Genomic DNA, 13,727 nt, shown 5'->3' with positions numbered 1-13,727 from the left:
TGACTTCCTAGAGCTCTACAATAAGCTTTGAAAACTAATGACTGAGAATGAAGGGCAAAGCCAGAGGGAGGAAAAAAAAGGTGTTGGATAAATTGCTGAGCTAAGTCTGGTGAAGGAACCAGGTTCATTAGCAAACTCAGCTTATAGGAGGGACAGAGGAGGAGTAGGTGCTGAGCTGGCTCCTGACAAGAGGCCAGACAGGTCAGCCAGCAGCTCAGAGATTACCTGGGAAAGTATGTGTGGGGGCGGGTGGGTGGGTGGAGCAAAGACAGGTTCTTCTGCTTGTGCTGCTTTTCTTTAGACACCTAGACTGGGTCATGTTCTTGTTTTCTTTCCTTTTTTGGCTATGGGACTGAGCCTGGCCTGGAACCTGCTTTGGAAAGCTAATACCACTAATTCAGCCTGCAAAACATAACTGCAAGTGCATCTTGCCGTTACTGCTTCTAAGGGACATCCTCCCAAATAGTCAAATTCAAGCCGTTTCTCATTTTTATTTGCAATTGTAGTGTATACATATGTATTCAAATCCTTGTGCTCACTGGATAAGGAATCTCAATGTAAAGAAAATTAAAATACAAGACAGAATAAATGTGTTCTCAACTATTAACACATGATTTTCTTAAATGTTTCTCTTTTTTTCTTCTCTTTTTTAATTGAGGCATCACTGGTTTACGCTGTGTATTTTAGGGCACAACTTCACACCTGTTCATGTCTAGCGTCATTACACACTGACCATCAGAGTACCAGTGTCTGCCTGTCGAAGTCTAGTGGGTTTCTCCACTTGGAATCTTCTCCCTTCCTTTCAACCTCAGTAGAGATAAAGATTTATGTCTGGTTTTCTCATTTCCCTTGCTTTGCTTCTTTACATCTCATTCAAGTAAGGTTATTTAACATTTGTTCTCCTTAAGAGTTATTTCACTTAGCTTGATCTCCAATTCGTAGCAGAAGGCAAAATTTCTTTTCTCATAGTTGAATAGGCTGTGTGCTAACACAGCCTGACTTTTTTTTTTTTTTTTGCCACCAGCGTTGTCGTTGGGGCTTGGTGCCTACACTATGAAACCCATTGCTCCTGACAGTCACTTTCTCCTTCCTTCCTTCCCTTCTGATTTTTATTTGACAGGACAGAGAAAATTGAGAGGAGGGAGAGAGATACATACTTGCAGATCTGTTTCCAGGCTCATAGAAGCTTCCCCCCTGCTGGTGGGGAGCCTATGCACTCAGACAGGTGTGCCACCTGTATTCTATTCGTAGTCTACCCATCCTATTTGGGGGCACCTGGGTTGTGGCTCTATCTTGCTTATCATATACAGTTCTAGAGTGAGCATGAATGTGCAAGGATCTTTTTGGTAAATGTGTCTGTATTGAGATAGGTACCGAGGAGTGGAGTTGCTGGATCATATGGTAATTTCAGATTTCTAGAGGAACCTTTATGCTGTTTTTCATAGGGGCTACAACAGCTACCAACTGTGTATACGGTTTCCTTGTTCTTACCCTGCCGTCATTTGTGGTTTTGGGTCTTTTTGACATGGGCCATTTCTCCAGGCGTGAGGTGGTGTCTCATTGCGCCTTTGACGTGCATTTCCCTCTTTGACGTGCATTTTCCTCGTCAGGGCTCACGAGCAGTTTCTCACATGCCTGCTGGCCCTCTCATGTCATCTCTGGTGAAAAGTCTGTTCAGCTCTTCTCCCCAGTTGGGATTGTTGAGTTTTGCACTATACATGTCTTGGGTGTTGGCCTCAGTCAGGTGAACACTGTAAAGATTCTCTCCTGTTCAGTCTTTCAGTTCTGCTGGTAGTTTTCTTCATTCTGTTGAAGCTTTTTGGTTTGGCATAGTTCCGTTTGTTTACTTTTGGGTTGTTTTTTTCCCTGCCAGTCACTAAAGACACTCCTTGAGTAAATACCATAAAGCATTTTCCCTCTATCTGCTATAATGTGTTTTATGATTTCAGGTCTAACATCCAAGTCTTTAACCCATTTGCAGTTTACTTTATAAGAAGCTGGTAGTTTTGTTTTTGAGGTAACCTTGGTTTGCAAGTCTGTAAATGGCTGAGATGCAAATGCTCTCCTCTTCAAAATGTGCTACCACAGCTGCCCCTCACAGCCCCAGCATCCCTCCCAGTCTACAGCACCTCCTCCAGCCTTGCAACCCGCTCCCCACAGCTAGTCCCCCATAATAGCCTCGTTTCTGCAATTCAAGAGCAAAGAATATCTTCACATGACTTTGCCTGTTCTGTGCATTTCTTCCTCCATATCAAACCAAGCACCCGGTATTTTTCATTTCTTTTATTTCTTCTTTTTTTTTTAACAAATCTTTTTTTTTAATATTTATTTTCCCTTTTGTTGCCCTTGTTGTTTAACATTGTTGTGGTTATTGATGTTGTTGTAGGATAGGACAGAGAGAAATGGAGAGAGGAGGGGAAGACAGAGAGGGGGAGAGAAAGATAGACACCTGCAGACCTGCTTCACCGCCTGTGAAGCGACTCCCCTGCAGGTGGGAAGCCAGGGGCTCGAACCGGGATCCTTACGCAGGTCCTTGCTTTGTGCCACCTGCACTTAACCCGCTGTGCCAGTTCCCGACTCCCTTTTTCATTTCTTTAGTATATCTGTAAGACTAGTGCAGTGATAGTGAATTCCTTGAACTTTGGCTTATTTGAAAATTTCCCTCAAAGCTGTTTGATAAATGCTGGATAGAGTAAATATTCCTGGGTGGAGGCCTTTTCCAGTTCAGTCCTCTGTATACATCTGGTCAGCTCTTTCTAGCCTTTAGTTTCTCTTGTGAAGTTAGTTAGCTAGTAGTCTTATGGGAGCTCCCTAATACATGAGTCTTTGCTTTTCTCTACCTGTTTTAATACTGTCTTTATCTTTACTCTTTGCCATCCTAATTTTTTTCTGTCTTGGTAATCTCTGGTTTGGGTTTATTCTTCTTGGAGCCAGGTAGGGTGTGAGGATGAAGGAGCAGCTCTTTTGCTTTGGTGTGCCATCAGCTCTGTGCTCTCCCTGCCTGATTGTGGGCCTGTCATCCACTGTAACTGCTTATGGAATCCAGGCCGACTTCAGTATGTTTCTTAGCAGCTCGTTACTGTCGAGTTGAAGGACAACAGAACCTGCCAGTCTCACCATCTTGACTCCCCCCCGTAGAGTTAACGTGCGCATGGCGACAGAGACCCAGTTTCCTTCTTTCACAGGTGATTACTCAGTGTCACTGTACCATTTACTGGACACTTTCCTTCCTCCGTTCAGTGCTTTTGGTCCCTTTATTATGGGTCGACCAACCTTGCTTGTGAGTTATTTACGTTCGTGGCCTTCATTCTGTTCCTCTGGTCCTGTCTACTTTCATTCCCAGGTTGTTTGACTGTCTGTAGACTTACAGTGTAGTTTGAGGTGGCAGAGCGTCTTGCTTCCATTCTGTTCTCAGGATTGCCTTGCTAATTGGGGGTGGCTCAACTCTTAGTAAAGGATGACACTGGAATTCTGATCCCGTACTGACTTGACTGTTTAGTGCTTTGGGTGGATGGCCATTTAAACGGTGTTAATTCCCTCCAGTGTGGAACATTTTCCTATTTCCTTTTTTTAGCAGTGACTTACAGCTTTCTGTGTATAGGTCTCTTATTCCTTAGTTAAATTTATGTCTAGGTTTTTAATTCTTTCAGATGCAATTGTAAGTGAGGCTGTGAACTGTCATTTTTTTTTTAATGTCTTTTGGAGTTGGGTTATTTTTACATAGCTCTTAGCTTGATCCTTGGGTATATGCTGAGTCCTTGAAGCCTTGGTTTCTATGATGACAACATAAGGCCAGTATCTGTTGTCTTAATGAAACAATATTATCTTAGAGACACAGTATTGTTGTTACTGTTTTTGTTGTTGTTTTTAACCGGAGCACTGCTCAGCTCTGGCTCTTGGTACCATGGATTCCCAGAATTCCTCATGTGCGTATCCTCTGTGCCGCTACTGTGCTAACCTCCCCAGTGCTAAGTGCAATAATAATATGCAGACAGCTACCAGTGCGCAGGAGCTAGTGTGTCGTTTTTATATTTATGGTGAGTTTTGTTGTTTTATGTTTTATTTTGGGGTAGTATCTTATAGCAGTTGAAGTATTTGAATTAAATAATCCATGCTAGTTCTTGGGAGGGGAAACAGTTCCGTAACTGGCTGTTGTGAGGTAACAATTTTTTTACGATTTTAAAAAAGGCTTATTAACAAGAGAAGGCAAGTCCATGATCGAATTTGGGGCCTCATGACTAATGATCTCCTGTTTACTGCTGTGCCACCTCCTGAGCTACAGAATGATGTTTTTTTAAGGCTCATGTATCATTAATAGTTAGTGGTAATGGCAATCATTTGTAGTTAATCTAATGTTACTTGGTTTTCTTTTCAGGAGTGGACGATTTTCCTGTGAGCCGGCTGGGGGTCTTACTTCTCTAACAGAACCACCAAAAGGACCTGGCTTTGGTGTACAAGCAGGCCTCTAATTTATATTCAGCTGTAAATATGTTGCTAAAATAAAGTATGAGTTATCTGTCTATATAAATTTCTTAACATTATTTTGTTAATTGTGATCTCTGAGCCTTGGTGATAACCTAGCACCACGCTAGGTCATCGTGTATATAACCTTTGGTGTATGCGTGTAAAACACCATGTTAAATCTTCAGAGGTGGGGAAAGCCTTGCGAGTGGTGAAGCAGGGCTGCAGATGTCTCTCCCTCTCTATTACCCCTTCCCTGTCGATTTCTGGCTGTCTCTATCCAGTAAAGGACATTTTCTTTCTTTTCATTTATTTATTCCCTTTTGTTGCCCTGTTTATTGTTATATTGTTGTCATTGCTGTTGGATAGGACAGAGAGATCAAGAGGGGAGAGAAAGACAGACACCTGCAGACCTGCTTCACCGCCTGTGAAGCGCCTCCCCTGCAGGTGGGGAGCCGGGGGCTCGAACCGGGGTCCTTATGCAGGTCCTTGAGCTTCGTGCCACGTGCGCTTAACCCGCTGCGCCACCGCCCGACCCCCAGCATTTTCTTTTCAAGTTTACGTACAAAGAAGTCATCGCGGGCCCTCCGTCCCTCCACAGTCCCTCACGCCAACCTAAGTCCCCGCAACTCGAAGTCACTCAGCAAGTTCGCGGGCACGGAGGGGCCCACGACCACCCCGGGGAGGCCTGGGGGAGCAAAGAGGCGGCGCGGGGCCCAGGCGGTCCCGGCTGCGGGTGCCCGTCGCTGCATCTTCGGGACGGGAGGCTGGCCCCGCGGGGTGCGGGCGGGACGCGAACGGGAGCGGGACGCGGGACGCCACCCGCACAGGAGCTCCGCCCCGCCCGCCCCCGGAGCCCCGGTGCAGGTGCAGGTGCCACCGCGCAGGCGCACTGCGCGCCCGGCCTGGGACGCCGCGGCCATCGCGCCGGGGCCGCTGCTAAGCCGCGCGCGCAGGCGACGTCCTCGGGTTCCGAAGGCTCACGCAGTCCCCCTGACACCGAAACAAGCAGAGCAAACACAGAAACAAAATTCGGTAGCCTACGCAGCGCCGCCTTCGCCGCCGCCATTTCCTCCAGTCTCCGCCGGAGCCGCCACGGAGAGCGAGCGAGCTTGGATCCCCGCCGGCCGGGGCGCCCGCGCCGCCGCCTCCCGCCCCCCCGCTCCCCGCTCCCCGCGGACCGCCCGCCCTCCCCCGGCCGCGGACGGCGGGTGTGGCGGCGTGCGTGTCGGGCGGGGGGCGGATGCCCGGGCGCCCAGGGAGGAGTTCCGGCCCGCAGCCCCTCCCCGCGGCCGCCGCCGACTGGGTAGGTGCCGACACCTCCGCCCAGCGGCTCGGAAAAGCGTCTCGGGGCCCCGCGGGGCGGCGGGGCGGCGGGCGGACCGCGCGCGAGGGGCGGGAGGACGGGCGGCGGCCGCGGGGAGCCGAGCGCGGCGGGGGGGGCGGGGCCGGTCACGTGCCCGCGCCGCAGCCAATCGCCGGGCGGCGCCGTCCGGGGGGCGAGGAGGCTGTGGCGAGCGGCGGCCGGAGACCGGAGATGTTTTCCAGCCCGGCCTCGGCGGCGGCGGTTGCACAAGCGGCGGAGACGGCAGCGACGGCCACGCCGGGCCAGTCGTTCAGGCGGTGAGCGCCGCCCGCGCCGCCCGCGCCTCGGGTGTCCGTGGCGGGCTGAGGGGGGGCGTGGCGAGGACGAGGCGGAGGAGGAGGAGGAGGAGGAGGAGGAGGAGGGGCGCGGTGTGCAGCCGCGTCCGCCGCGCCGGGAGACCTCTCAGTTCCGCGCGGCCCCGGACTGCCCTCCGCACAGCCAGGTAGGGACGCGCCCGCCGCCCCGCCGCCGGACGTGACAGGCCGTTAGGGGCCCCGCCCGCCGGCAGAGCCGCGGCGCCCGGGTTGCTGCCCGCCGATCGGGGGCTCGTCTGGGCCGCCGCCGCCGCCGCCGCCGCCTCCCGGAACATGGCGGGGCCCGAGCGCGCGGCGATGCGCGGCCGGGTGGCGGGGCTCGGCGGGGCGGGCCGGGCCGGGCGGGGTGAGGCTGGCGGGTGAGGGTGGCGGCGCTCCCGGGCCTCCGCGCGCTCCCGCCGCCTTCCGCGCGCCCGTCGCTGCCGGGCCGGTGCGCCCCGCCCTGGGCGAGCGGCCGGGGTCCCGGGGTCGCGGGGTCGCGGGGGAGCGGGGGAGCGGGGGGCTGATTGCGGGGCCGCAGAGGCGGCGGGCGGGCGGAAGCGCCGGGGGACCTGCGTCTGCCGCATCGGGCGGGCGGCGGGCGAGGCTCCCTCCGGGCTCCCCGGGCGGCGGGCGCAGCGACGCGCGTACAAAGGCGGCCGGAGCCCCGCTGACAGCTGCTGTAGCATCGCAGGAAACTGGGCGCCAGGATCCGGGTTCGAGCCCCGGGCTCCCCACCTGCGAGGAGGCGGCGGGAGGGGAGGGGAGCTTCCCGAGCGGTGCAGCAGATCTGCAGCCGTCTGTCTGTCTGTCTCCCCCCCACCCCGCGCGCGCGCCTCTCTCGGTGTCTCTCTGGTCTACCCGATCAATAATAATGATAATAGTAATAATAATAATAATGAGACTTGCACCATGAGGCTGTCGAGGATGGGAAGCTGACAGGCTCGCACCCGTTGAAACCGCAGGGAGCATTTTCTTTTCTTTTTCTTTTTTCTCTTTTTTTTTTTTTATGTTGGGGGGGAGCTTCCACGGGCAGAGGCTTGCAGACCTGCTCTGCGAGTCTCTCCAGTTCCCCCCCATACACACACCCACCCACCCACCTTTCTTTTTTTTTTCTTTTTTCTTTTTTTTCCTTTTTTTTTTTTTGCAAAGATCGACATAAATTATCAAGGAAGCCGAACTAACTACCCAGAATAGGTGTTTTTTCAATGAGTGGACTGTTGATGACTAGCAGACGCTCACGTAGGCTGTTTAAAGAAAAAAAAAATGCCGAGTGTCGCGCTGTTTCAGTTTCTCCAGTCGCGGTGCAAAAGGCAGAGCCCGGGCCTTGTTCCCACTCCTGTGGCTTGTCGGAGGTGGTGGCCGGGATTCGGAAAAGATTGCAAGTTCCTCCCCCTCCCATCCCCAGGAAATCATAGACTTAGGGGGAGAAAGGTTTTGTTTTGTCTTCGGCTTTAAACTCCGACGTTAGTGCTCAAGTCGAAAGAAACTTGTGTTAAGTGGGATTCATGGAGGCAGATTTAAAAAAATAAATTTAAAAAAGGCAGAGTGCCATTAATATCTTTGATCTCTTGGAGATTTCCCATAGTTTTCATAGTGAGTTGTATAAACAAGTAGAAGCCTGTGGGTGTGTAGCCCAGGTAGACCATTTGGGGAAAAAGTAGAAGGAACACACTTATTCATAAGTATGAGGCAAGAATTTAGCTGAAGATATGGTGTTTGATTTCTGGTTTTAGGTTCTTTACTATCAAAAAGGGGAAAATAACTTGAATTGTGTTGGGGCCTGGGTGTCTAGCCAATGAAATGAATTTAGAAGGCTGTCTTTTTTTCTTTTTTTTTTTTTTTTGTCTCATGAAATGATAGAATATTTGGAAAGTGCTTAGTTGGAAAAGAGACTTATTAAAAGAAGAGAAAATAAAGTTCTTGGTATCCGTTGACTACTAGTTAAATTTTTAAAAGTCATGATTTTTAGATTTTGTTTATTTTTATTTTACTTATTATTGGATAGTGACAGAGAGAAGTTGAGAGGGAAGAGGAGATAGAGAGGGAGAGAGACAGAGGGACACCTGCAGCCCTGCTTCACCCCTCATGAAGCTTTCCCCCTGCAAGTGGGATAAAAGTAATATATTTTAAGATCACTCTTTTGGTCAAAAAGAATGATGATGGTAATCATTTTCATTATAGTCCATAAAAGATCTAGACCACTTTCTATGTGTTAATATGGCAATACTGGAGAAACATCTGTCCAGCTGGAATTCATTCAATAATTACATTAGGCTAAGAACTATGGATACTACTTTCTAATTTCAAACTTGTTACTAACATTAGCATGCAAGTGTAAAATTCTGTAACTATTCTATAAGGGATACATACAGTCTTGGAGATGTATCCTTAGATCTGGAAGGGATTTCAAGGTTTTGTTTTGTTTTTAAAATTTTTTATATTTATTTATTTTCCCTTTTGTTGCCCTTGTTTTTTTATTATTGTTGTAGTTATTGCTGTTGTTATTGACGTCATTGTTGTTGGATAGGACAGAGAAATGGAGAGAGAAGGGGAAGGGGGGGACGACGGACAGACACCTGCAGACCTGCTGGTGAAGCGACTCCCCTGCAGGTGGGGAGCTGGGGGCTCGAACCAGGGATTTCAAGTTTTATAGTTCCTTTGTTTTATTTTACAGATGGGGGAGATGAAATGACTTATCAGAAGCAGCACAATTACTTGAAACTGGTTTTCACTTAGACTGTTCTTTCTGTGAAGATGCTCATTGGCATCTTTATTTTTTCTTCTCTTGAGACAAAGCTTTGTGGAGTAGTAGAGAGAGAACTGTAAAGTAAAAGTGAGATTGACTGTGTCTAAATTCTTGATTTGTCACTTCCTAGCTGTGATTTTGAACAAAATCACATGACTTTTCAGAACCTATCCTCTTGATGTACCAAAAAATGTCCTTATAATTTACAGGAGTCTTGGGTGGAACAAATGTGGTTACATATGGAAAGCACATTATATATTGTAAGCTTTATACATCAGAAAAAAAGACTTGGTGTCATTAAAAAAAAAAAAGGCTCTTTAGAGTGTAGCAAGGTGTGTGAGACCTCTAAGCTTTTCTTTTTGGCTTTGTCATTTTCAGCACCTGCAGTCTTACAGATTTTAACTCTCTATGGATATGTTTTCTGATCCCCACTTAGTTCTAATCTTAGTAAATCCTCTTATAGACATTTAAAATATTAGTTGTCAGAGCTTGATTTCCACAGAAGAACATGCAGTTTCTTGATACAGCATTTGAAAACATTTTATGTATACATTCAAGCATGCAATTATTTGCTTCTTTAATATACATTGGCTTTTAAAAAACAGTAATGAAAGCATCTCAGTTGAATGTTAATTTATCTGTTGCTGCTTTCCAGTGACAGCAGTAACAGGAGATAGTTTCCATTATAAACTTGATCTTGAATAGTTTATGTTAAGGTCATCTGGTCTATCTGAAATACAGTAAGATGTTATGACAGAATTTTTGTTTGCTTTGGCTGTTAAGTTTAAAAGACTTTTTTTTTTTTTAATGTTTTAAGTTGATGATGCTGGATACTGGTATATCAATCTTGTGTTACTGCAATTTGTAACCTTGAAGTCTGAAGTAATTTTATGACAAACATTTATTGAGTACTTAGAATATGCGTGCATCTGTATTTCAAGTTTCAAGTGAAATCTTTTTGGATGATATCCATAGTTACCCTATAAAGTAAATACTATTGTTGTTGTTGCTGAGAATGCTGAGGCATTGTATCAGTAGTATATGATGCCTAGATATTCACACAGCCTTAAAAAGTGACAGGCTCGTGGTCTGGGAGGTGGCATAGTGGATAGAGCACTGGATTCTCAGCTATGAGGTCCTGAGTTCAGTTCTGGCAGCACATGTGCTAGAGTGGTGTCTGGTTCCTTATCTCTCTGCCTAGCTTTCTCCTGAATAAATAAACAAATTCTTAAAAAAAAAAAAAAAAGTGACAGACTTTGGGGGAGGCAGGTGGTGGCACACCTGGTTAAGCACACACATTACAGTACACAAGGACCCGGGTTCAAGCCCCTGGTCCCCACTTGCAGGGGGAAAGCTACACAAGTGGTGAAACAGAGCTGCAGGTGTCTTTTTGTCTCTTATCCAATAAAAAAAAAAAGTGACAAGCTCTATTATTCTCATTGAGCCATTTTTCTATAAGTCTTCCTCTTAAAAGATGAAGTCTTTCAGGGCAGTAGTGCATCTCGTTGAGTGCACAAGTTGCAGGCCCCCAGTCCCTCCCTGCTAGGGGAAAGCTTCATAAGTGGTGAAGCAGGGTTGTGGGTGTTTCTCTTTCTCCCTGTCTCCCTCTTCCCTCTCAATTTTTCTCTGTCTCTATCCAGTACTTAATAACTAAAATACTAAAAAAGAAAATACCTGATGGGAACTGTAGGTGATAGACTGGCTAGCTTTTCTTATGAGATGCTGATACAGTTGTGAGAAGCAAATTATTTCCATGAGCTTCTGAATGAACTTCAAGAGACTGCCTAACAAGCTTTAATTAATTAACTAATTAATTAATTAAAATTTATCTATTTATTCCCTTTTGTTGCCCTTGTTGTTTTGTTATTGATGTGGTTGTTGTTGGATAGGACAGAAATGGAGAGAGGAGGGGAAGACAGACACCTGCGGACCTGCTTCACCTCCTGTGAAGTGACTCCCCTGCAAGTGGGGAGCCGGGGGCTCAAACCGGGATCCTTAGGCTGGTCCTTGCGCTTTGTGCTATGTGCACTTAACCTGCTGTGCTACCGCCCAACTCCCAAATTTTGTTCAATGTCTTTATCCTGGATAAGCATGATTTTATTAGAGTGACTGAAAAATATAACCAAGCAAGCTAACTTTTAAAAAACAAAAAAATTCTTTTTTTTTTTCACAAAGAATTAGACTCATCAGTAGACATTTTGAGTTTGTCCAGACTGGAAAATAGCATCCAAGACTAACCTTGATGATCAGTAAGAACCTTTAGGATTCTAAGAAATTCAAATTCAAACTTAAGTACTTCGAAAATCATGTTTGAACACAGATGAGCTTCCAAATTGAGTAAAGTAAAAGTTATGAAGCTGCAAGTTAAAGTGGAAATTCTTCTTCTAAACTTTATTATTGTATAGAGGCCGAGAGAACATTGAGAGGGGAGGGAGAGATAGAGAGGGAAAGAGACAGACACCTGCATCCCTGTGTCATCATTCATGAAGCTTTCCCCTACAGGTCATTGTGTGCTGTATTAACCAGGTGCATCACCAGCTTTTCTTGGGCATTAAAAAAACATTTCTTCTGTGGTCTGGGAGGTGGCACAGTGGATAAAGCATTGGATCCTCAAGCATGAGGTCCCGAGTTCAATCCCCAGCAGCACATGTACCAGTCTGATGTCTGGTTCTTTCTCTCTCCTATCTTTCTTATAAATAAATAAAATCTTAAAAAATTTTTTTTTCTTCTCTGGGAGTCAGGCGGTAGTGCAGTGGGTTAATTGCACGTGGTGCAAAATGCAAGGACCTGCATAGGGATTCCGGTTTGAGCCCCCGGCTCCCTACCTGCCTGGGAGTCGCTTCACAGCGGTGAAGCAGGTCTGCAGGTGTCTATCTTTCTCTCCCCCTCTGTCTCCCCTCCTCTCTCGATTTCACTCCGTCCTATCCAACGTTAGCAACAACAATAATAATAACCACAAGAATGATAAAAACAAAGGCAACAAAAGGGGAAAAAATGGTCTGGGGGAGCAGTGGGTTCATGGTGCAGGGACTGAGACCCGGCAATAACCCTGGAGGAAGGAAAAAAAGAAAAAAACAAAACAAAACGTTTCTTCTCTAGCCAATTCATGTTGTTTTTGTACTCAAATTGTTTCAAAATCTGTAGTGCTTTCTTTTGGTTGTCAGTTTGTATTTGGACCACAGTTTGTGGAGTGAAGTCACAGATATTAGTGGAGAATTGCATTTTCTGAATTCCCTTGTTGCTTGAAGAGTGTAAGAGAGCTTTCCACCTTTCAGCTTTCACGTTCTTCCTCCTGCATAGGAGTTTTTACCAGTATTCTCACAGAGGACAAGAGCTGCAGTGGCTTTCTTCCTAGAAATAGCTATATGCACTTTGGATCAAATATAGCATGTTAAAGCTGTGATGCTTTGTAGTCATTGAAGTCCACTTTTGCAGGTGATCTCTTAATGTCACAACTGTGAAATCAGCAAAACAAGGATTGTCTGTTATCTGATGATACTGAATCATGGATTGAAGCCAGGTTAAATGTTTGGAGTAATGTTAGTCTTCTTTGAAGTTTGCTTATGAACTAACAAGTATGAGCAGACACAAAGAAGAGGAAAGAAACAAATGTACTTTTTTTAAGTCTGTTTTCCACCAAAGCCATTTTGTACACAGCTTGCCTTCTATCCTATAGCTCCTGACTCTGAGCAAGCAGGGTAGAAATAAATTCCGGAAGCATTCCTTATACCACTTTACTAAATGATTAGCAGTGCCGGTGAATGATGTTGATGGCAGGTGAGAAAATTAAGCTTTCTGGAATATCTCCACAAAGATATATTTTTATTTTATTTTATTTTATTATTATTTTTTATTTAAGAAAGGAGACATTAACAAAACCATAGGATAAGAGGGGTCCAGTTCCACACAATTCCCACCACCCAATCTCCATAACCCACCCCCTCCCCTGATAGCTTTCCCATTCTCTATTCCTCTGGGAGCATGGACCCAAGGTCATTGTGGGTTGCAGAAGGTGGAAGGTCTGGCTTCTGTAATTGCTTCCCCGCTGAACATGGGTGTTGACTGGTCGGTCCATACTCCCAGTCTGCCTCTCTCTTTCCCTAGTGGGGCAGGGCTCTGGGGAGGCGGGGCTCCAGGACACATTGGTGGGGTCTGTCCAGGGAAGTCTGGTCGGCATCGTGCTGGCATCTGGAACCTGGTGGCTCCTTGGTCTCACGTTTAGAGCGCCTCCTTGCTTGTCCCGCTGAAGGCCAGGATCTCTAAGGCTTTCTAGCAGTTGTCAGAACTCACGCTGGCAGCTGCTTCCCAGTGGTTTCCAGTCGTCGTCTTGCCTCCGCCACCCTCCACAAAGATATTGTAACTAATGCATTCTAGTGTTGTCAAAGTCTTCCATACTGCTGGGTTAAAATAAATACTTTTTACTAGTTTAAATTTTACTGACACTATTTGAAAGCTTCTTGGTGAGCCAGGAAAATGATCCTTTTATTTGTTACTTTGTTTGTAGACTAGTTACAAAAATAACTTTTATAAGATTTGTCTCTGGGTTATCTCCCAAGTCTAGATAGTACTCAATCTGGTTTGCAGATTTTAAGTGTTATAGAAATATATTTTTATTACTTGGAGAGAAAACCTAATTCATTCATAGATTTATAGTTGAAGTGATAACCCAGTACTGGTTATTCAGCCTTCAGAAATTACTTCTATCTTCCAGGAGTCATAACTCCTGAGAATGAAGATTAGTGTTCTTTTTAAGCTGAATTGAAAGGGGAGAAGAAAGAAACCCCTTGCCAGGTTTTCATTTGTTATTAAGGTATTGAACCTGAACAGGAAAGCTTGACAGCAAACTGGCTTACTCAAG

At 46.4% G+C, this 13,727-nt stretch overlaps 2 protein-coding genes across 7 annotated transcripts in view; both read left to right on the top strand.

Annotated features, from left to right (window-relative positions):
- NDUFV2 (NADH:ubiquinone oxidoreductase core subunit V2) overlaps positions 1-4,528 on the top strand; it is a 36,238-nt gene extending 31,710 nt beyond the window's left edge. Inside the window, exon 8 of the mRNA XM_007517159.3 lies at positions 4,376-4,528. Coding sequence (XP_007517221.1) covers positions 4,376-4,469 — 94 coding nt within the window. The 3' untranslated portion in view covers positions 4,470-4,528. The remainder of the gene's footprint in view (positions 1-4,375) is intronic.
- A 1,156-nt stretch (positions 4,529-5,684) lies between these two features.
- The window catches only part of ANKRD12 (ankyrin repeat domain 12), a 99,989-nt gene continuing 91,946 nt past the window's right edge, over positions 5,685-13,727 (top strand). For 4 of the 6 annotated variants that reach the window (XR_009552153.1, XR_009552154.1, XM_060200677.1 and 1 more), the window contains exon 1: positions 5,972-6,084. The gene's annotated coding sequence lies outside the window, so the exon portion shown is untranslated. Of the gene's footprint in view, positions 5,768-5,971; positions 6,085-6,181; positions 6,270-13,727 lie in introns of those variants that run through there. The other 2 variants (XM_060200676.1, XM_060200674.1) reach the window with 2 other exon arrangements.

This window comes from Erinaceus europaeus, chromosome 10, assembly GCF_950295315.1.
Source record: "Erinaceus europaeus chromosome 10, mEriEur2.1, whole genome shotgun sequence".
NCBI lineage: Eukaryota > Metazoa > Chordata > Mammalia > Eulipotyphla > Erinaceidae > Erinaceus > Erinaceus europaeus.
This window is presented reverse-complemented; position numbering and strand designations above follow the sequence as displayed.